This window comes from Chionomys nivalis, chromosome 5 (genome assembly GCF_950005125.1).
Source record: "Chionomys nivalis chromosome 5, mChiNiv1.1, whole genome shotgun sequence".
Lineage (NCBI taxonomy): Eukaryota > Metazoa > Chordata > Mammalia > Rodentia > Cricetidae > Chionomys > Chionomys nivalis.
This window is the reverse complement of record NC_080090.1, coordinates 26,226,136-26,246,690: the sequence shown is the minus strand read 5'-3', so window position 1 is coordinate 26,246,690 and position 20,555 is coordinate 26,226,136. Positions and strand designations below refer to the sequence as shown.

Here is a 20,555-nt window from a genome sequence, read left to right as displayed (position 1 = left end):
AACTCCCAGAGATCCGCCTGCCTCTGCCTCCCGAGTGCTGGGATTAAAGGCGTGCGCCACCACCGCCCGGCTTGCCAACTTTTTTTTTAACTTAAATTATCCCATCTATCTTTTGCCCCTGGACTTTTACCTTTCTCTGTTTCTGTTTATCTTTTCTTTCCTTCTTATTCTGCGTCTGCTGTGTGGCTGGGTGACTGGCCCCTTGAGTCCTTCTCCTTCTTTTGCTCCTTGATCTCTTTTTCTCTTTTTCTCCTTCTATTTATTCTCTCTGTCTGCTGACCCCGCCTATCCTTTCTCCTGCCTTGCCATTGGTTATTCAACCTTTTCTTTGTTTTGGGTTGGTTTTTGGTTTTTCAAGACATGGTTTCTCTGTAGCTTTGGAGCCTGATCTGGAACTCTGTAGACTAGGCTGGCCTTGAACGCACCAAAATCCATCTGCCTCTGCCTCTGCCTCCTGAGTGCTGGGATTAAAAGTGTGCGCCACCACTGACTGACAGCCATTCAGCTCTGTATAAGACCAATCAGGTGTTTTGGACAGGCAAAGTAACACACCTTCCAAATGCAACATAAAAGAATGCAACACATCTTTGCATCATTAAAACAAATGTTCCACAGCATAAACAAATGTAACACATCTTAAAATAATCTACAACATTAATTCTTGAAAATTCATTGACTTTATTATCAAAATATCAGTTGAGAAAAGATTTGGTTTTGTTTTATTTTGTTTTGTTTTCTCCCATTCTTTCCTTTGGACTTCCCTGGCTGCCAGCCCCCTTCATTCTTCCTACCCCTCAGGAATTTCATGTTGGCGTGTGTGTGTGTGTGTGTGTGTGTGTGTGTGCGCGCGCGCGCGTGCGTGCACATGTGTTCCAGTGTAATAAGCATGAGCTAATTGTTTGACCCTCCTTTAGGTAAACGTCTGCTCTGAGAAGCAGACAACTAGACACACGTGTGTGTAGAAGGAAGCCACCACGAGAAGAGCAGCTCATGCAGGACAAGATGGTGTGTGTCTAAAACAAGGACTGTCTGTGTTCTCACAGATGAATGAGGTCATGCTGGGAATTCCCTCTGCAGGATCTGGCCTGACTGATATGCAGTTCTATAAATGTACATGTTTGTCTCCTTATCTTTTTGTATAATTTACTAAAGTGTTAATATAGTTTTAATAAGTAAATATTTTTAGGTTGCTAAACTTGATTCCTCATCTTTATATGATTAAACCCAGAATCTCTGATCTGGAAGAAATAAAGGCTATGTATTTAGTTCTGTTTTTTTTTGTTTGTTTGTTTGGTTGGTTGGTTGGTTGGTTGGTTTTGGTTTGTGCTTTTTAAAAACAGGGTTTCTTTGTGTATCACTCGCCTTCCTGGAACTTGCTCTGTAGACCAGGCTGGCACTGAACTCAGAGATCTGCCTGCCTCTGCCTCCCAAGTGCTAGGTAAAGGCGTATGCCACCACCCCTGGCACTAGCGTATTTACTCCTGTTAATGTTGCCTTTTTTTCAACTTCTGAAATACTGCTCAATGTTTTCTTGCTCTCATTTGTAAATAAACCACAATATAATTACTTCAGTAGCATACATATATTTGCTTTTGAATTTTTATCTTTAATGTATTTATTTTATGAATACATCTTTATTTACTACCAGATAAAATATCAGGATATTTATATGGCCACAATCATCAAAACTGAGCTTCAAGTGACTGACTATATACTGGCCAATCTTCAAAACCGTGGAATTCTATGCTATCTGGACAAATGGGAATTTGATCCCATTGCTTACGATCCTACCTATCTCCTTTCAGTTCTGTCTAGACCCCTTTCCCTTCTTACCCTAAATAGCCCTGTTGAGCTCACTCGTGCTCTTTAAGGCCATTTTTGAGACTGAGTCTTAGTTGTCTTCATTGTTGCCGTGATAAAGATTGTCCTTATCAGGGAAGTGAGGGCAGAGACCCTGAGGAACACTGCTTACTGGCTTGTTCCTCATGCTTGCTCAGCCTGTTTTTCTCAGGGATGGCACTATCCACAGTGGTCCCTCATGCATCAATCAAGAAAACGCTGGCGATTGGGGCTGGAGAGATGACTCAGTGGTTAAGAGCACTAGCTGCTCTTACAGAGGACCTGGGTTCAATTCCCAGCATTCACATGGCAGCTCACAACTGTCTATAACTCCAGTCCCATGGAATCTGACACCTTCATGCCAAATACACATAAAATAAATATTTGAAAAGAAACAAAAACACCCCCCCATACACAGACTTGTCTGTAGCCTGTCTGATGAAACCATTGTCTCAGTAGAGGTTCCTCACCCCACGTGATTAAGTTGCCAGAAACTAACAAAGACAAATCTATAACCCAGGCTAGCCCTGAGATGGAGCCTGAGATCTTCCTGCCTCTGGAGTGGTGGGATCACATGGATTACAGTTTGTTTGGTTTCCCCTGGTCTTGTGAACAGTGACCACATGAATAGGCACTAAGATGCTATAAAAATGAATCACGGTGCACATCCAATGTAGACATGTTGAAACCTGAAATATTTAGAGGAAAGCTTTATTTATCAGTAACAAATGGGGACATAGTATCACAAGATGCCAGTTTTTAAAGAAAGGTGATTATAAGTTAGAGTAAGAACAGGTTGACTACTCAGTTATGTCCACCCTGATTGTTTTTAATTCTGACAAAGTGAAAAGTGAAGTATAGAGATGATTCTCAGATTATCCAGATAGCTGTGAGGGCTCACTAGAACTCAACAGCCCCTTAGGTTGTGTGGCTGTGACCAGCAGAAACACTGTTAAGTTTCACTGAATTGTAAGAAGAACATGGCCTTCGTGGGTGACTTGGTGTAAGCAGTGGCCTCTCGTGCTTGTGACGTAAGAGCCTTCCTGACTCGGGATTGCTGTTGCGTCTTTGTCACCTAAAAGAAACCATCGAGAAGGGTGAACCAAGCTTTTTGTTTTGTTTGTCTTGCCTTTTTAGTTGTCTGTTTTGGTTTACTGAGAAAATATCGTGCATTCCAAGCTAACCTTCGACTCAATATGCTCCTGCCCTTCTCAGGCACGTGGGATTACAAGGTGCTCCCCACACCCACCTGAGATCAATTTATCCAGTTTTCGCACCATATTCTGGGGCTGACAATGGCATACTTCTCATGGATCTTACGTTCTAGTGTGGGAGAAAGTGCACAGGCAAAATAATTGCAGATAAATGGCTCGTGTGTCTAAGAAGCCAGAAGGGAAAGATACCCGGGGAGGCCTCAGGTCCAGCTGAGGGAAGTCGTGCAGGCAAGAGAAGCAGCAACAAAGCAAAGGAACAGCACCAGCCTGGCGATGGAAAGGACTTGACATTAGAAATTAAGTGTATGGGCTCCTGACATGGCTGAGCAGGTAAGGACATTGACTATCAAGCCTGGCTGACCAGAGTCCTATTCCTAGGACCCACGTGGGAGAAAAGACTCCCAAGAGCTGTCCTCTGACGTCCACATAGGCACTTTAGCATGAGTGCCCCCACACAATGAAAACAAGAAAACCAATTGTAGCTGGATCCGCCACAGGCATGGAAGGGTACAGGTAACACTAGAAATGGACGGAAGGGCTGCTCAGTGGGTAGGCACAAGCCCTCTTGAGGGCTTGAATTCAGATCAAAGCACCCACATAAAAGGCTTGGGTAAGACCTTGTGCTCCCCTGTAACCCCGGGTGTCAGGTGAAGACAGGATCCCCGGCCTGCTGGTTTAGTAAGACTGTTTAATAAACAGCTGATGCCCTCCTGGCTCTGGGAGTACAGTGCACAAAAAAAATGACAGAGTTAGAGCAAGTATGCTCTAGAAGACACTTGGCCTTGAACTTGAGGCAGTCTTCTGGAGTGTTGGAACTGCATGTCTGTGCTGCTACAACAAAGTTGTGATGGAAACACCAAGCACCTGCGTGGGCGGCTTCTCAGGAACTGAACTGAACAGGACCCCAGTTTAGAGACTGCTGGAGTCATCCGGCAGGGGTGGGCTAAGTAAATGACATGACATTCAAAGAAGTGAACCAAGTCAAGATACTTTCCAGTCTCATGATGGTTTGCACTTTGGAGCAATAGGTGAGCCGCCAAATTACATGTCTGGCTTATTGTTGGGGTTTGTCACCCCTGCTCCACCTCCTGCAGGGAGCGGGGATTAATTATTCATTATTTAAATTTCCAATGCTTTGGAGAAATATTAAGTACAGATATCAAATAGGCTATCAAACTGGGTCTCAGGAACAGACCAAAACTGGAAATAATATATTCAGAAATCATATAGGTAAAGCCATAAAATTAAAAGCAGTTACTCTAGAAATGTGTCAAGAGGAGAGAGACCTAGTCCTAGAGAACCCAGCATCAGAGGCCAGACTGAACAGGCCCAGCAAACTGTGAGAACTTGCAGCATTATGGCTCCTGTGAGTGAAGACCCACAGGGTGGAAATGAAACTGATGACATCAAACTCACATAGAGTACAAAAGGGTTAGGTGGGGCGCCACAGGCCTTTAGTTTCTTGAGTTAGAAGCTAGCCTGATCTATATGGCAAGTTGCAGGCTAGCCAGGGATAAGTAATGAGACCCTGTCTAAAAGAAAATTAAAATAAGAAAAAAAAAAAAGTATTACACCGGAGATGTAGCTCACTGGTAAAAAAAAAAAAAAAATCGTGCGCACCTTTTAAAAGTCCTTGGATTCTAGCCAGACGGTGGTGGCGCAGGCCTTTAATCCCAGCACTCAGGACTCAGAGGCACGCAGATCTCTGTGAGTTCGAGGCTAGCTGGGCTACAAGAGCTAGCTCCAAAAGCTACAGAGAAAAACAAAACAAAACAAAAACACAACAACAACAACAAAAGTCCTTGGGTTCTGTGCCCATCATCATCAAAAACAACAATGTAAAAAACCAAACTCCAACCCTGTCATTCCCTACTTCCCACAATTCCCTAGGGCCGACGCCAGCGGTGGCCATCTTGACTGTGGGCAGCCAAGGGCGCTGCGCCTGCGCGGTGACTCTCCTCCGCTGGCTGTGCAGGCGGTGTTCCTGAGGCCAGGGGTGCTCGGCTGTGGCAGAGATGACCCAGGCCGAGAAGGGGGACGCGGAGAACGGGAAGGAGAAGGGCGGAGAGAAGGAGAAGGAGCAGCGGGGCGTGAAGCGACCCATCGTGCCGGCGCTAGTGCCCGAGTCGCTGCAGGAGGTGAGGTTAGACCGCGCCTAGCCTGGGCCTCTGCTGGCGGGGCCCGGGTGCCCGGCGTCGGGGAAGGATTCGAGGTCCTCCCGGGTGCGGAGCCGCCCCGCACAGTCTCCGGATCTCCGGGCCGTGAGATGTCACAGTTTAGCACCGACCGGACGTCCGCCGACACTTGTACAGGGATGATCAGAACTTAGTCTGTTCCTTTGTTCGCAGATCTCAGACAGTGGGAGTCATTCTCTTTTGAAAGCAGGGGGAAGGTAGTCTTTCCTTAAGTCGGCATTAAGAGTTTGTTCAAAAACAGAACAAGTGTAAGTCAAAAACATTTATTTAGAGCAGCGTGGCACACACTCTGATTGGCCAGGGCTTACTGATAAGTAAACAAATTCCCACTGGGAAATGGGCGGGGGCAGTGCACAGCTCCCAGAAGAAATCGGGAGGGATTAAATGTTCAGGACTTCCTGTGGGCCCTTTCTGAACCTTCTTCCTCTCCCGTGCACGGGTTAAATGACCTAACTGGTAGGGCCGCTGTAAAACTCAGAGTATGGTGTAGGATGAGCTAGTTCAGAGGACTGGGGTGGGTGGTGAACACGTGTGTTTCCTTCAGCCTCGACACGGGTGAACTTGTTGTACAGGGAGAGGGTAGAGGTGGGAGCGGGGACGCTGGAGATTGAGAGTGACCAAAGGTGTAGATGGAGGAGTTCTGGAAAAGGGAACTACCCGAGAGACTTTAAAGACCTGGAGACATCGCCGTTTAGAGTTAAGACTGGAGATTTTCCAGTACCCACACAAGCCCGTAGCCTGGTCACTTCATTGAAGGTGGCGGAGAATGTTGGAATGGGATGCTAATTCTTGACTCGTGAGTGTGTCCAATCTTTTGCCATTGTGATAAATCGTTTTCTTTGACAGAGTTCATGCTTGAGAAGCCACTCACTTGAGTAACCAAGAAAAAAAAAGGCAAAATTAAAAAATCTTGCGATTTTCTGTTGGGTTTAGATTGAACAGTTAGCATTTTCTAGTTGCCGCCAGTGCCACATCCAAGCAACATGATCAGCTCTGGCATTCTCACAAGAACTTGATGAGGTAGGCGCTTTATGAGAGCGAGTGACGGCTGAGTTTGTAGCAGATCAGTGAATCTGGGGCTTGGGCCTTTTTCTACACAACCGTGAGTGTGTCACACCTTGGACTTTTCCATACCTTCTGTGGCATCTGTATGTCACTGACTTTTCTTAGTCGTAGGTTAGTGATAATATCTAGGAAATGATATGTGGAATGTACCGCCAGGTTCCTTTGCTAACACATTAAAATATGTAATTACTAAACAATAATTGCCTGCGCTCCAGTGTTCTCTAGAGTTTCATAATCCATGTAGTGCAGCTTGTGGGTCTTTGATGAGGTCCAGGCATCCCTGAGGGGTAGCGGGCTCACCTGTTTTCCCCCAGTCGATTGGGAAGAGGCCCACCATAGCACAGGGATGCCAACGCCATTCAGGGCATACGTGACTGTCTGCCACGTGCTGGCATAGAGCAGTAAACAAGACAGAAGTGCCCCTCTTCACTAGAGTTATTGTCTGTTGGGATGACAGACTGTAGTAATACAAAGTGTCATGGAAAGGAAGGCTGTAGATCGGGTTATGGAGGGACCAGAACACTTAATGATGGCGTTTAATTCATCGCTGAAGTGAAGAGTTAGGAGTAGCTGAGAGAAAGAGCATCGCGGGCAAAGAGTTACACTTACACTGATGAAGGTTCCAGAGCCATTTGAGTTTTGTAATTAACAGAAGTTTGGAGTCAAGCTGGGCATAGTAGCACATGCCTGTAAACCCAGAACTTGGGACTTGGGAAGTGGAGTTTGTGAATTTTAGTATAGCCCTAGCTACATACTTAGACTCCGTCTTTTAAAAAAAAAAAATTAAAAAAAAATCTAGGTTTGAGGATTAAATAGACTGGAAGGACAGCAATTCTGGAGTTAGGGAGTTAGGAGTACCCAGCAGGTAGGCTGGGGTTGTGGTTCTCAGTAGATAATTCTGCTTGTTTGCTTTCTAATAGAAGCTCTTTGCTCTTTTCTTTCTTTCTTTCTTTCTTTCGTTTTTTTTTTTTTTTTTTTTTTTTTGGTTTTTCAAGTCATGGTTTCTCTGTAGCTTTGGAGCCTGTTCTGGAACTAGCTCTTATAGACCAGGCTGGCCTCGAACTCACAGAAATCCACCTGCCTCTGCCTCCCGAGTTCTGGGATTAAAGGTGCGTGCTACCACTGCCTAGCCAAATAGAAGCTCTTAAAAAAAAAAAAAAGAATTAGGCTGGGCATGGTGACGCACACCTTTGATCCCAGCACTTGGGAGGCAGAGACAGGTGGATCTCTGAGTTTGAAGCCAACCTGGTTCACAGAGTGAATTCCAGGACAACAAGGGCTACACAGAGAAACCCTGTCTCAAAAAAAAATTTTTTTTTTAAGAATTTTTCTTAAAATCTATATTCATGAGGGCAGGGGTTGGAGGGGGTACATGCACATGTAAGTGCAGGTACCCATGAGTCCAGAAGAGGGCGTCAGATTCCTAAAGTTGGAGTAAGTGGTATTGAGCTGCCTGATATGGTGCTGGGAACCAAACTCTGGTTTTCTGCAAGAGCTGTATGCCCTCTTCACTGTTGAGCCGTCTGTCCATTCCAAACCCCTGCCTTCAGAGGCATTGCCAAAGTCTGTCCTTCTCTTACTCTCTGCTGAAACTTTGCGTGCCTCAACAAGTTTGGGGGAAGACGTTTTCCCAAGAGAACCCGAATTCTCTCCCACAAGAGCTACAGACCCGTCCCTGCCATCTCTTGAATTTGCGCTGCACTGTGAGTTTTTGTTTGCTCTCTCTTCTGACTTACCAGGACTGAGTTGTAGACTCTGGCTTTTAACCCCAGGCTCTTGCCTAATGAGGTAAATAGCACACATGGTAACCCAAATACAGGTGACAAACTCATGCTGAAGCCGTTCGTGAGTAAAGCCTTAGTTTCTAACATTATGAATTAATAATCCTGTGCTTACATTATTTTTTTCCTTGACTGCTTCAGGCAAACCTGGCTGATTGTAGACGTCACCCCAAGAGCTTTTGAACTAGCCGATCTCTAGGCCTGCTGGAGCTTCTCAGCCTCAGAACCTGTAGGGAAGGCTTGGGCTCGTTCCTCTTCTGTTCACGGGTGTTTTAGTTAACTCTCCACTCTCTGTTCTTACCCACTTGTATTTCTAAGTGAATCGAAAGTTCTCTGATAGTAGAGAGTTGGTCCTGGCTACCATTCTGCCTACATTTTCTGGCATATAAACACTCAGTAATTATGTGTTAATTTGCACTGGAGGATTTGGGCTTCATTCAGATGAATAAGAATTTCTTGAAATGTCTACTGTGAGTCCGCACAAGGGACACCAAAGAATTTGCATTCAGAAGAACCAATGCAATGGGATATCTCTCTTTACTAAATTATTGCTGTGTTTTTTAGCCTAATGATCTGTGCTAGCTAGTTTTGTGTCAACTTGACATAAGCGAAAGTCTTCAGAGAGGAGGGAACCTCGATTCTGAAAATGTCTCAATAAGATCAGGATGTAGGCAAACCTGTAGAGAATTTTAATTAGTGATTGATATAGAAGGGCCCAGCGCATTGTGGGTGGTGCCATCCCTGGGCTGGTCCTGTGGTGTGTAAGAAAACAGGTTGAGCAAACCATGAGGAGAAGTCAGTAAGCAGCACCCTCTATGGCCTCAGCACCGTCAGCTTCTGCCCCGAGGTTCCCGCCCTTTTTGAGGTCCCATCTTGTCTTCCTGTAACAATGGACAGTGTTATGGTATGGAAGTGTCACCCTGGCTGGTTTTGTCACGATTGTTCATCGCAGCAATATAACCCTGACTAAAACGTGGTTTTTACAGGAAACATCATATAATATGTTACGTATAATGTGTGTTAGTTAACCTCTTAACTGCACTGCTAAATTCACATCTATATTTTTTTGTGTCTGCAGCAAATCCAGAGCAACTTTATTGTTGTCATACACCCAGGTTCAACAACTTTAAGAATTGGTCGAGCCACAGATACACTTCCTGCCAGCATCCCTCACGTCATTGCACGAAGACACAAACAACAAGGGCAGCCGCTGTACAAGGACAACTGGCTGCTGAGGGAAGGGCTAAATGTAAGTCAGAGGGGAGCACCTGGGGGAGCAGCCTGGGGGTTTCCTTGGGAGGACTTACACACCCAGTCTTCCTAGGAATCTTGAATAAACATCTCCAGAGTTGTGCTTTTTAAAAATAGTATCATTCAGGATTACAAGTATGGTCTTCATGTGAGTTAGTATCAGTTCCTGCTGCTGTGATAAACACCTAAACAAAAGCCACCAAGGGAGAAAGGGCTTATTCTGGTCACAAATTCGGGTTACAGTCTATCATTGTGGGGAAGTCAGGGCGGCAGGGACATGAAGCGGGTGAGCACATCCACAACCTGCTGAGAAACGGATGCATGCACGCTTCCTGTGCACAGCTCACTTTCTCCGCTCTTGGACAGTTCGGACTTGCTGCCACCCACACAAAATAATTTATAGTATTTTAGGGACTTGAAACACTTCTTGATTTATCAAAAATATATAAAGGAATATGATATTGTTACAGAATCATAAAGATAAGCATTATATAGATATTTGAAGAGTCTTAGATTTTTTAATTTATTTTCATTATTTTAAGTTATGAGTATGTATGGGGCAGTTTGTGCACATGAACACAGATGCCCACCCAGGTCAGAGGAACTGGAGTTGTAAGCCACCTGATGAGGGTGCTGGGAATCAAACTCAGGTTCTCAGGAAGAACAGTATGTGCTCCTAACCACTGAGCAAGGGCAGGGCTCTCTGAAATACTCTTTCTTGTTGGTTTTTTTTTTTTTTTTTTTTTTTTTTTTGAGACAAGGTCTCCCAGTGTAGCCTCAGTGTGCCTGGTACTCACTATATGGTCCAGGCTAGCCTCGAATTCCCAGAAACCTGCCAGCCTCTACCTCCTGTGCAGCACCATGCCCGGTATTAATTTGAATAGTGCTGAACAATTTGTATTAGTCACATATCAGCCCAAGGCACCTGAGGTTATAGGGTTTTGCAGGCTTTGGTTGGGCTTCCATTTTGATATTTTGTTTGTTTGATCTGCCCTTATAGTACAGGCTGGCCTTGAATTCCATATCCTCCTATCTCTTAGCCTCTGAAGTGCTTGGATGCTGGCAGGTACTACTGCACCCAGCTCTGGAATTCTTAGGGTTATCATGGCAAAGCAAAAAAAAAAAAAAAAAAAAATTAAAGAAGTGCTACTTGTTGAGATTATCTACTCATTGATGGATTGATTAAGTTAGTAGCATGCCTTGCTTTCTGTTTTCATTAAATGTGTTATATTGATCATCCTTTCATTTTTCTCTCCAGAAACCTGAAAGTAATGAACAAAGACAAAATGGCCTTAAAATGGTGGACCAGGCAATATGGTCTAAAAAGATGTCAAATGGTACAAGACGAATCCCTGTGTCACCAGAACAGGTTCGGTCAACTTTTCCTTCAAATTTATTATTAGTTTTCCACCTCTATTGATTCCGTTGTGTATTGCTTAACAGTGGGGATGTGTCATAAAACCCTAGAGAAGTGGTATCTATGACAGAAGACTAGGTAACGTATCTTCATACGGCACAGCCTATGGCTCCAGACTCTGGTATATAGTATGTTACTATGCTGCAAACTGTGGGCAATTTCACCACAGGGATGGTCCTGTGTAGGGCTGGGGGGAGGTATAAACCGGAGACTGCACTTTTGTTTCCTGGCCACCCAGTCCGAATAATCACACAGAAACTATATTAATTACTCTGTTTGGTCAACAGCTCAGGCGTATTTCTAGCTAACTCTTACATCTTAAATTAACGCATTTCTATTAATCTATATATCGCCGTAGACTGTGGCTTACCAGTAAGGTTCCATTGTCTTTCTCTCTCAATTCAGTTTAGTTTTCCCACCTAGCTATATTCTGCCCTGCTGTAAGCCAAAGTAGCTTCTTTATTAACCAAAGGTAATAAAACATATTCACAGCATACAGAGGGGAATGCCACATCATGGTGGTGCTGGTGCACACCTTTCATCCCAGCACTAGAAGGCAGAGATAGCTGGGCCTCTGTGAGTTCAAGGTCAGCCTGGTCCTGGTCTACAAAGGGAGTTCTAGGACAGCCAGGGCTGATATACAATGAAACTCTGTCTCGAAAAGTCAAAAAAACAAATGTAGGCACTGAAGAGTTAGTTCAGTGGTTAAGAGCACTGACTGCTCCTGCAGAGGACCCGTGTTTCGTTCCCAGTTCTCACAAACCATCTGTAACTCCGGGCCCAGGAGATCTCATGCCTTTTTCTGGCCTTCCAAGGGCATCAGACATGTACATGGTCCACATACATCTATGCAAGGTAAACACTCATACATGTGAAATAAAAATAAGTCTCTGGGGGGAAAAGAAGCAAAACAGTAAAGCCCCAGTGTACAGCACGAGGGTGCTTCTCACAATGGAATGTGACGAGACACTGCCCTGGGTGGGTCAGTCAGTGAGCCATGAGGCCTTGTGAAGGGCTAAGCCACTTCCGTCCGCTACTGTAGACGTCATACACACCGTACTGTAAGTGATTTCCCTTTGTGGTGAAGGCTTTTGTTTGTTTGCTGGGTTGGAAAAGAGTGCATCTACAAAGAATTAAATCATGACAAGCATGGACTCAGACTAGTGACCATGCAGGAGTTAAGATGTGAGGGAGAGGGAAGGATTCCAGAGACTGATCCGCCATTTAGTGTGTGCGGCGTGTCCTATACCAACAGCCCCACTGTCCATAGTAACGCACTTCAGTGCCGGCAGCACAGAAGGGATTTGGGGTCTATTTTGATGTTGACCTTACGCCACCAAGCTATTCAGCTGCATAGGGCATCCTTAGCTGCCAGACGGGGTGTGCACCTGACCTCAGCATGCAGGAAATGCACCACGTACCATAACTTCATTCTTTCATAATAACACTTAAAAATATTGGTGTGAGTAACAAGCCTTGTGGAGCTGTAAAGTCTTTCTTTATATCTGTACTCTGTAAATTATTATTTATTATTACAAATTACTTTCACTTTAAAACTTTTTGTTAAAAACTAAGACAAGCATACCCTTCCAAGCCCACAGAGATTCAAGATCACCAATGTCACTGTCTTGTTCCACGAGAAAGTCTTCATGGGCAATAACATGTTGAGAACCTGTTGGTTCCTACGATAACTGCTTTCTTCTGCATCGCCTCTTGCAGGACCTTCCTTAGGACTGGTCCTTTTCACGTTTGTAAAGAAATGTGTGAACAGGAGGACCATATCCCCGTCAATGTTTGCTCGCTGCAGTGCCTACATTGTGTGTGGTCTGCGTGCTGTCCTGTTGTATGACTGCAGCTTGCTGACAGCAGCAGCCCTAGACTAGGGAAGCTGTGTGCATGTAGGTCTGCCATCAGAAGGTCTCAGCTCCCCTGTGATCATGCACCTCCACTGCCACGTGTGTGGTGTGTCACTGTGGTCCTACCGCAGCCATAGGATCCTCATATGTTCCATAAGTCATTATGCAAATACGAGGTAGAAAATACAAGAAGGAAGGGGGAGAACCAGTTAGTACTTCCCCAGGGGAGGACCAGTTTAGTACTTGTCCGTGTGTCTCAGTGTTTAGGAGGAGACAAGGGGACTCTTGCACTGCCCCCTGCCTGCAGAAATACAGCGTGTTTCTGATTTCTCATCCCAGGCACGCTCCTACAATAAGCAGATGCGACCTGCCATTCTAGACCACTGTTCTGGAAACAAATGGACAAACACATCTCACCAGCCCGAGTATTTGGTAGGAGAAGAGGTAAGAAACTTGGACAATGAAAGGAATGGAAACAAACCAACTGATAGTCCCGAGTTCGCGGTTGTTTCCTAACACTTCTTGATCCTGTTTCTGGGGGCCAGATACTTCACTGCCCCTCCGGGTTGTCAGATACCCCACACTCAGGGTCTAGAGCACTCAGAAGAGTTTGACTTCTGGTCTTAGAGTTTGAATGTGAGTCCAGACAACCCTTAGAGACAGCTCTGATGATGCGCTTCTTCCTGTCCTAGGCCTTGTATGTCAACCCGCTGGACTGTTACAATATTCACTGGCCTATTAGACGGGGTCAGCTGAATATCCACCCAGGTCCTGGGGGCTCCCTGACGGCTGTTCTGGCAGATATTGAAGTGATATGGTCTCATGCAATCCAAAAGTATTTGGAAATCCCACTGAAAGATTTAAAGGTGAGGGGAAATTCCCAGTTCTTTGGGTTGACTTTAAGACTGAGTTGTGTGTGACAGTGTCCTGAAGTAGTCTCAATGTTGGGGTGGTGGGAATATCTTATTTTCTTTAATTCTCCTCCAGCGATCTCTCCCTCTTACTGTTTCTTTGGTCTCTGAATGCTGGAGAAACCACAAGCTCGCTCATGTCCACAGCCTTTCTCCGTACCTCACTCAGACATATTAACTCTACAAGTTTCTTTTTTTTAAAAAAAAAGATTTATTTATTTATTATGTATACAGTGTTCTGCCTGCATGTATGCCCACATGCCAGAAAAGGGCAACAGATCTCATTACAGAGGGTTGTGAGCCACCATGTTGTTGCTGGGAATTGAACTCAGGACCTCTGGAAGAGCAGCCAGTGCTCTTAACCACTGAGCCATCTCTCCAGCCCAGGTTTCTATGTCACACGTTCACAAGGACTCTGAGGAGTCGAGGGAATTCCTTTTTCCATATGAAACCGAGAAGCACCGCAGCACAGAGGTTCTAGCTTTTGCTCAGGGCCCGTGGTCATAGCTGCTTCTCCTGCACAGGGAAGCCTCACGAAAGGTGGCATTATGGAACTGGACTTGACTAGGTGGATGCTGACACTTTCTGTTTCTCATTGGTTTTTTCTCCAGTATTACAGGTGCATCTTGTTAATCCCTGATATCTATAACAAACAGCACGTGAAGGAGCTAGTGCATATGATCCTGATGAAGATGGGCTTCTCAGGTATGCCCAAGATTCCGGTGACACCCTTTAAACTGTTCTTTTTCGGTGACAAAGTTAATGAGGTTCACCAGTTTATTTAAATGTGCATTCGGAACGGACTGATGTTGCTTGTGTTTGCCCCGAGATTTCTGGGTTCCTGGGCGGAGCTGATCATTTGTTTGAGGCTGTCTACTGTTGTGCATCAGATTTTGACACTCTGCCTCTTTGTAATGCTAGGGATTGTTGTCCATCAGGAGTCTGTGTGTGCTACATTTGGGAGTGGCTTAAGCAGCACCTGTGTTGTAGATGTTGGGGACCAGAAAACAAGCGTGTGCTGTGTGGAAGATGGAGTGTCTCATCGGAACACACGGTACGGCTCTTCTCCCGTCTCTGTCTATTCGAATCACCACAGGGCAGAAATTGTCTGCGTAGGCGTCCAGCAAGCCTGGCGATAAGTACTAGCCAGGTGCAACTGATGCCGGTGACCTTGCCCTTAGGGAGCTTTCAGCCCACATTCATAATACCAGTTCCTGGGAGCCATAGTAGGTGTTGTGCAGGTTAGCTCCTTGTCGTTTGTGTGATCCATTACATCCTTATAGCAAGTCTTGTAGAAACAAACCAAATTTTTCAGGTCTAAATTCTCTAGAGTTTGAAATATTTGCTTTCCTTATCATAGATATTTCTCAAAAACATGATGAGTATATTCTTAACTGACAGTTTAATCATCTTCCCCTCTTCTCCTGACTTCAGGCTCTGTCTGGCATATGGGGGCTCTGACGTGTCGAGGTGTTTTTACTGGCTCATGCAGCGAGCGGGCTTCCCTTACAGAGAGTGTCAGTTAACAAACAAAATGGATTGCCTCCTCTTACAGCACCTTAAAGAAACATTCTGTCATCTAGACCAGGTAAGAACAGAATTAATATTGCTGATTATTTTGGCGCCAGGAAAAATATAAGGCATTTAAAAGGAAGTTTCAGCTTTTACCAATCTCATGCTGTTCACCGAGGTGGTGTGGCCTGGCAGCTGAAGCTCTTCAGTCGCTCCTGGGTGTAGCAGGCGGCGAGGAACTGAGGACGGTCTCAGGTTGTGTAAAGAGACGTAGGCAGCTGCTGCCAACGGGGGTCTGGCCACAGCACCAAAGGGTGACAGCTGAGGGGAAATGGATAGAACACTTAAGGAGACAGGTACACTGCTTAATTAAATGTGGCTGTGTGCTCTTTTATATTGTGAATTAGCAACGTTTAATCACTGCTGCAGGGTTTTGTTTGTTTGTTTTTGTTTTTTGTTTTGGTTTTTTTTGTTTTGGTTTTTCAAGACATGGTTTCTCTGTAGCTTTGGAGCCTGTCCTGGAACTAGCTCTTGTAGACCAGGCTGGCCTCGAACTCACAGAGATCCGATTGCCTCTGCCTCACGAGTGCTGGGCTTAGAGGCGGGTGGTGGTGGCTTCAATTTTAAACTTTATTCCGTTGATACAATTATGAATCTTATAAAACTTGGGGAACATAAAGACCATAAATATCCCAGCTATTGAGGACACATTCTTACTGAGTTCTGATGTCTGTCAGTAATGAGTAAAACAAAAAGGACAAATGGCAGAGATGCCAGAAATTAAATAGAGAAGCAAAGGACATTGAACTCCTCTTCTGTAGTTTACGGTAAGTGGCTCTGAGTCGGGGTAGCCATGTTATGTTGGGCTTTATATAACGGCCTATGCGTAATTGGAGGCCTTTACTCGCGTTCTCACTGACAGCGTCTTTTCCTGGAATCAGGACATCTCCGGGCTTCAGGACCATGAATTTCAGATTCGGCACCCAGATTCTCCTGCCCTGCTCTACCAGTTTCGATTAGGAGATGAAAAACTCCAGGTAACCAGGCCGACATATGTGTTCACAGGTGGAAAGAAAGCTGTCTCTAGTCAGTGAAGCTGAGAGAATTGTCAATGTGTGAGGTCAGAATGCCAAGTCCCTGTTGGTTGGTTAGTCCCCAAGCCAACATAGCCCGTTAGGGTACAGATTAGAATAAATCTGCCCCCCTTCTTTTTTAAATATTATATTTTAATTAGGTGTATATGTATATATCTGTATGGGTACATGCATGTACGTGTGCAGGCGCCCACAGAGTCCAGAACAGGCATCAGATATTCTGGAGCTGGAGTTTCAGGGTGTGAGCTGCCGATGTGCATGCTGGGAACTAGATTCAGGTCCTTTGCCAAGAGTACTTGTAACCACTGAGCCGTCTTTCCAGTGCCCAGGCTTTTCTTTCAATCATTCAGAAGATGGTGGAATTTAGATGGGCACTGGCCTTGCTAGGACATAACAAAGCAGATGGTAAGGCACTCACTCTGCATTTCCTCAAGAGTCTCACATGGTGTGCCATCCATCCAGCTGGATGAGGGATTTTCTAGTCTGTTACACAACCCTTTTCCCAGGAGGGCTGCTGTCCAGTGTGACATGGAGCACCTGCTTGGTGACTTTTGTCTGGGGAAGAATGAAGCTCCCCCATTTCTGAGGAGACAGTATCTTTCCCTAAGCACCCTCCTTTTTATGCCCAGGCTCCAATGGCACTGTTTTACCCAGCAACCTTTGGGATCGTCGGCCAGAAGATGACGACCTTGCAGCACCGATCCCAGGGGGACCCTGAGGACCCACATGATGAGCATTACCTGCTGGCCACACAGAGCAAGCAGGAGCAGGTGCGCAGCCCTCTGCAGGAGGAACATCTCACAGAGGAGAGCTTTGCCCAGAATTAACAGATCCTCATAATCAGTGCAGCTTCAGTAGACCAACCTGGTACTGTTTTCAGAACTGCATACAAAAGGAAGTCTCTTTTCAAAATCTGCCTGAGGAATTTCTTCATTCCTCATTAGTAGATACTAACTCGTTTTCTGAGTGCAAGTCTGAACAGTTAAAAGTTAATTCCGTGAGGACACTTGCCTTTGGCTTGTATTGTTTACTTATCTACTTCTGGATATGTATCTAGCAGTACTTTTGGTAAAATTTTAATTGTTTTGTACTTAATATAGAAAGTAGGAATACAGCTGAGTTATTTGGTGGGGCCCCAGTAACCTGGTATCTGCTTATGGACATAGCTGTAGTTCTTTTCATTGCTGATCTGGAACCAGGGGTTGAAAACTTGCTCGTCTTTGTTCCTGCCCTAGAAGAGAGGAGAAAGACTGGACCTGGAAATATGGATACATAATAGCCATGGGCATGTGAATCCCATTCAAATACTCCAGTGACTAGTCAGCTTAGTGAAGAAAGTCTATATTGACATTTCTTTTGTAAGCCTGCTCTCTGATGTACAGTGCTGAAACCTGCCCACATGTTCAGAGCCTGCTCTGACTTTCCCGGAGCATCCTCTCCTGTGTGCTCAGGCTACCTGGGCACGGGGCTAGGCTGTGTGTGGTGTGTACCATGGTGACCTTTGCTTATGGTGTTCTGAGGAAATAGAAGGACAACGCCAGCAGTGTCTTGTGCTCAGACCATCTACTGCTTTCTCTTTAACTTATTTACAGTCTGCAAAAGCTACTGCTGACCGCAAGTCTGCATCCAAACCCATTGGATTTGAAGGGGATATCCGCGGCCAGGCCTCTGATCTTCCAGAAAGACTTCATCCCCAGGAAGTGGATTTGGCTTCTTCCCAGGGGGACTGTTTGATGGCCGGCAATGACTCTGAGGAGGCCCTCACTGCGCTGATGTCCAGGAAAACTGCCATCTCCCTGTTTGAAGGAAAAGCCCTGGGCCTTGATAAGGCCATCCTGCACAGCGTGGACTGTTGCTGTAAGCACACCCCACTCACCGGTAGAGAAGTGGGTGGCTAAGTGACTGGTTCAGTCTTGATTGTGAGCACACCCTGCATCCCAGTAGACAGTGGAGTAGGGTGGCAGCCAAGTGAACGGTTCAATCTTGTGTGTGGTGCAGCATTTTCTCTCTCAACCATCAGGCCTACTCCACCCTTGCATTGCCGGGTCCTGTGAACACAGTAACGCAGTGTGGTTGGTTCCTGGCCCCATAACGCTTGTGCTGCCATGTAGTCTGGTGCTAGCAATGAAGATTAGCACACAGACCCTGAAATCACAGCTCTGGTAGGCGCTAGAGTTGAACTACAGAATCCCAGCTGAGTTTCTGATTAAGACATGTAATAAGAAATTTGTCCTTCTCTAGAGGAGTTAGCAGTGGCTTTCTTGAATCTTATGAGAGATGTGAGGGATGATTGGAGAGTTAGCATTTAAATGCTGGGGACATTCTGGGCTGAGGAAGCCTACAAAACCATGGTTAGCCAGGATAAGGCTAGAGGCAGCCTAGGTTCCAAACCACACAGCAGCCCCCGCAGGCCTCCTTGAGAAGTTTGGTTCTAATGCTAGGAGTAGCAAGATGGGAGGTGGGCAGCAGACCCCACCTGCAGTGTTGAAGATGGATTTTGGAGAGTTTCCAAGTGACGGATCGTGGCTTGGCCATGTAGGTGGGTAAGTGGCACGATGTCGCTCTTTTCAGCGTCTGACGACACCAAGAAGAAGATGTACAGCTCTATTCTGGTTGTGGGAGGCGGTTTGATGTTCCATAAAGCTCAAGAATTTCTCCAACACAGAATCCTCAACAAGATGCCACCTTCCTTCAGGCGAATTATTGAAAATGTGGACGTGATCACAAGGCCTAAGGTGCGTTGTTTCGTGTTGCAGGTTGGACAGTACTGAAATGAAACCAGCGTTGGTTACATCTAATTGCAATGCATGTGGAGAGTGAAATCTAGAGGGGCACTGGCTTGTGACTGGAGTTTTGAGGACTTAGAGATGTGAAAAAATTACTTTTCAGAGAGTCACAAATATAGTAGGAGTTCTTAACTAGCTTTCTTTTGGTTTGGTGTTTTTGTTTTTTATTGATTTTATGTTATGTGTCTAAGTGTTTTGTCTACATGTATGTGTGTGCTCACGTGTGTACATGGTGCGTGCAGAGACCAGAAGAGATGATTAGATAGATCTCCTGGAAATGGAGTTATAGATGATTATGGTCTGGCATGAAGATGCTGGGAACCAAACCCGGATCCCCTGGAAGAGTGGTTATTAATCCCTGAGCCATCTCTCTAGCCCTGATTTGGTTTTTTAGGTACTTAAACTTATGGCGCAGAGTCTGAATTCCTGATCCTCCTGCTGCTTCCCCCCAAGTTTTGGGGGTTAAGGAGTATGCTGGCTTACCTGGTGTTGAGAGACTGGCTTTTCTGGTCCTTGCTCTGCTTGGATTTAACCTTATGGAATTGTAGGTGGGTCAGGAGATGACTTCTTCCCTTTTCCTGACAACCGGACCACTCCCTTTCCCTCCCTGGCCATCATAAGGAGCCGGTATTGGGCCTTGGACTGGAGATCTTCCAGGGCCTCTTTTGACCTCAGCTACTTTGAAAAGCAACACAAAGGCAGAAGTTTAGAAACAGGTCCTGTCTGTATTTGGAGCCCTGGCAGTGTTTTTCTTTGGAGGTCCCCTTCCTCTACTGGTACTGCGTGTACATGTGCCTGCCTGTGGGGCTTATCTGTGGGGTGGTGAAGAGTGGCATCTTTAGTATTAAAAGTTGAGAAATTCTCCTCAGCTGTAGCAGAGATGGGTGTGTCCGTTCAGTCTTCTGCACTGGTGCTGGGAGTGCTGTTAGACTGATGCTCCGTGGCTGAGGTACCCCAGCTAGTTTTCTGCTATTCCACACAGATGTAAAACCTGCTTTGTTTGCTATTGTCTGAGCAGAACCCCAACCCCACTTGCAGAAAACCATATCATGTGTCTCATTTACCAAAATAGCTTTACCTTTTGTCCAGGATATGGACCCCCGGCTGATCGCGTGGAAAGGAGGGGCAGTGTTGGCGTGCCTGGATACCACTCAGGAGCTGTGGATTTATCAGCGAGAATGGCAACGCTTTGGCGTCCGAATGTTACGGGAGCGGGCTGCTTTTGTGTGGTGACGACCAAAACCAAGTCTCTGGACATAAATACTTGAGGAATATATGTATTTAATTTATTGAATTTGAAGCTTAATTTTCCTAGAATTAAATGAATTCATCTTCTTGTAAAAGTATGACACTGATTTGAAATTATAATTGAGAATAAATATGAACTTTCTGTTAACCTTTCTTCAAGGTTACATACTGCACCTCACCCCTCCCCGCTGCACTCCACCCTCTCCACAGCTGGTACAGTCCAGCCTTCCAGCCTGGTCAGCCACAAGGGGTGCTGCGTGCCTGTGGGAACCTGCTGTGGTGTCTGCCCTTTCCTCTAGCAGTGCTTAGATCTAAAGCGGTCTGCTGTGGGTTCCCTTGGAGTTAAGCACTGTCTTTGCTTCTCCCACCTCCCCAAGCGTGTGTGT

General features: G+C 45.6%; 1 protein-coding gene across 2 annotated transcripts; it reads left to right on the top strand.

The window, feature by feature from the left end:
* Nucleotides 1–5,009: 5,009 nt before the first annotated feature.
* Actr8 (actin related protein 8) lies at nt 5,010–20,311 on the top strand. 2 transcript variants are annotated; one of them, XM_057770816.1, is made up of 13 exons: nt 5,010–5,191; nt 9,173–9,343; nt 10,604–10,714; nt 12,958–13,062; nt 13,311–13,484; nt 14,141–14,234; nt 14,451–14,583; nt 14,964–15,117; nt 15,983–16,078; nt 16,765–16,905; nt 17,728–17,992; nt 18,707–18,870; nt 20,011–20,311. In XM_057770816.1, the coding sequence occupies exons 1-13, from the start codon at nt 5,069–5,071 to the stop codon at nt 20,152–20,154; spliced, it is 1,875 nt and encodes a 624-aa protein (XP_057626799.1). In that variant the 5' UTR covers nt 5,010–5,068; the 3' UTR covers nt 20,155–20,311. The 2 variants fall into 2 exon arrangements, with proteins under 2 accessions (XP_057626799.1, XP_057626800.1); XM_057770817.1 differs by having other exon boundaries at nt 5,059–5,191; nt 9,210–9,343.
* Nucleotides 20,312–20,555: the final 244 nt, after the last annotated feature.

What these genes read in the sequence shown, in the direction of transcription:
- Actr8 (XM_057770816.1), top strand. Translation starts at nt 5,069, where the DNA reads ATGACCCAGGCCGAGAAGGGGGACGCGGAGAACGGGAAGGAGAAGGGC. An exon ending in TCCCACTGAAAGATTTAAAG is followed by an intron (nt 13,485 to 14,140) that starts GTGAGGGGAAAT and finishes TTTTTTCTCCAG; the next exon opens with TATTACAGGTGCATCTTGTT. An exon ending in GTGTCTCATCGGAACACACG is followed by an intron (nt 14,584 to 14,963) that starts GTACGGCTCTTC and finishes TCCTGACTTCAG; the next exon opens with GCTCTGTCTGGCATATGGGG.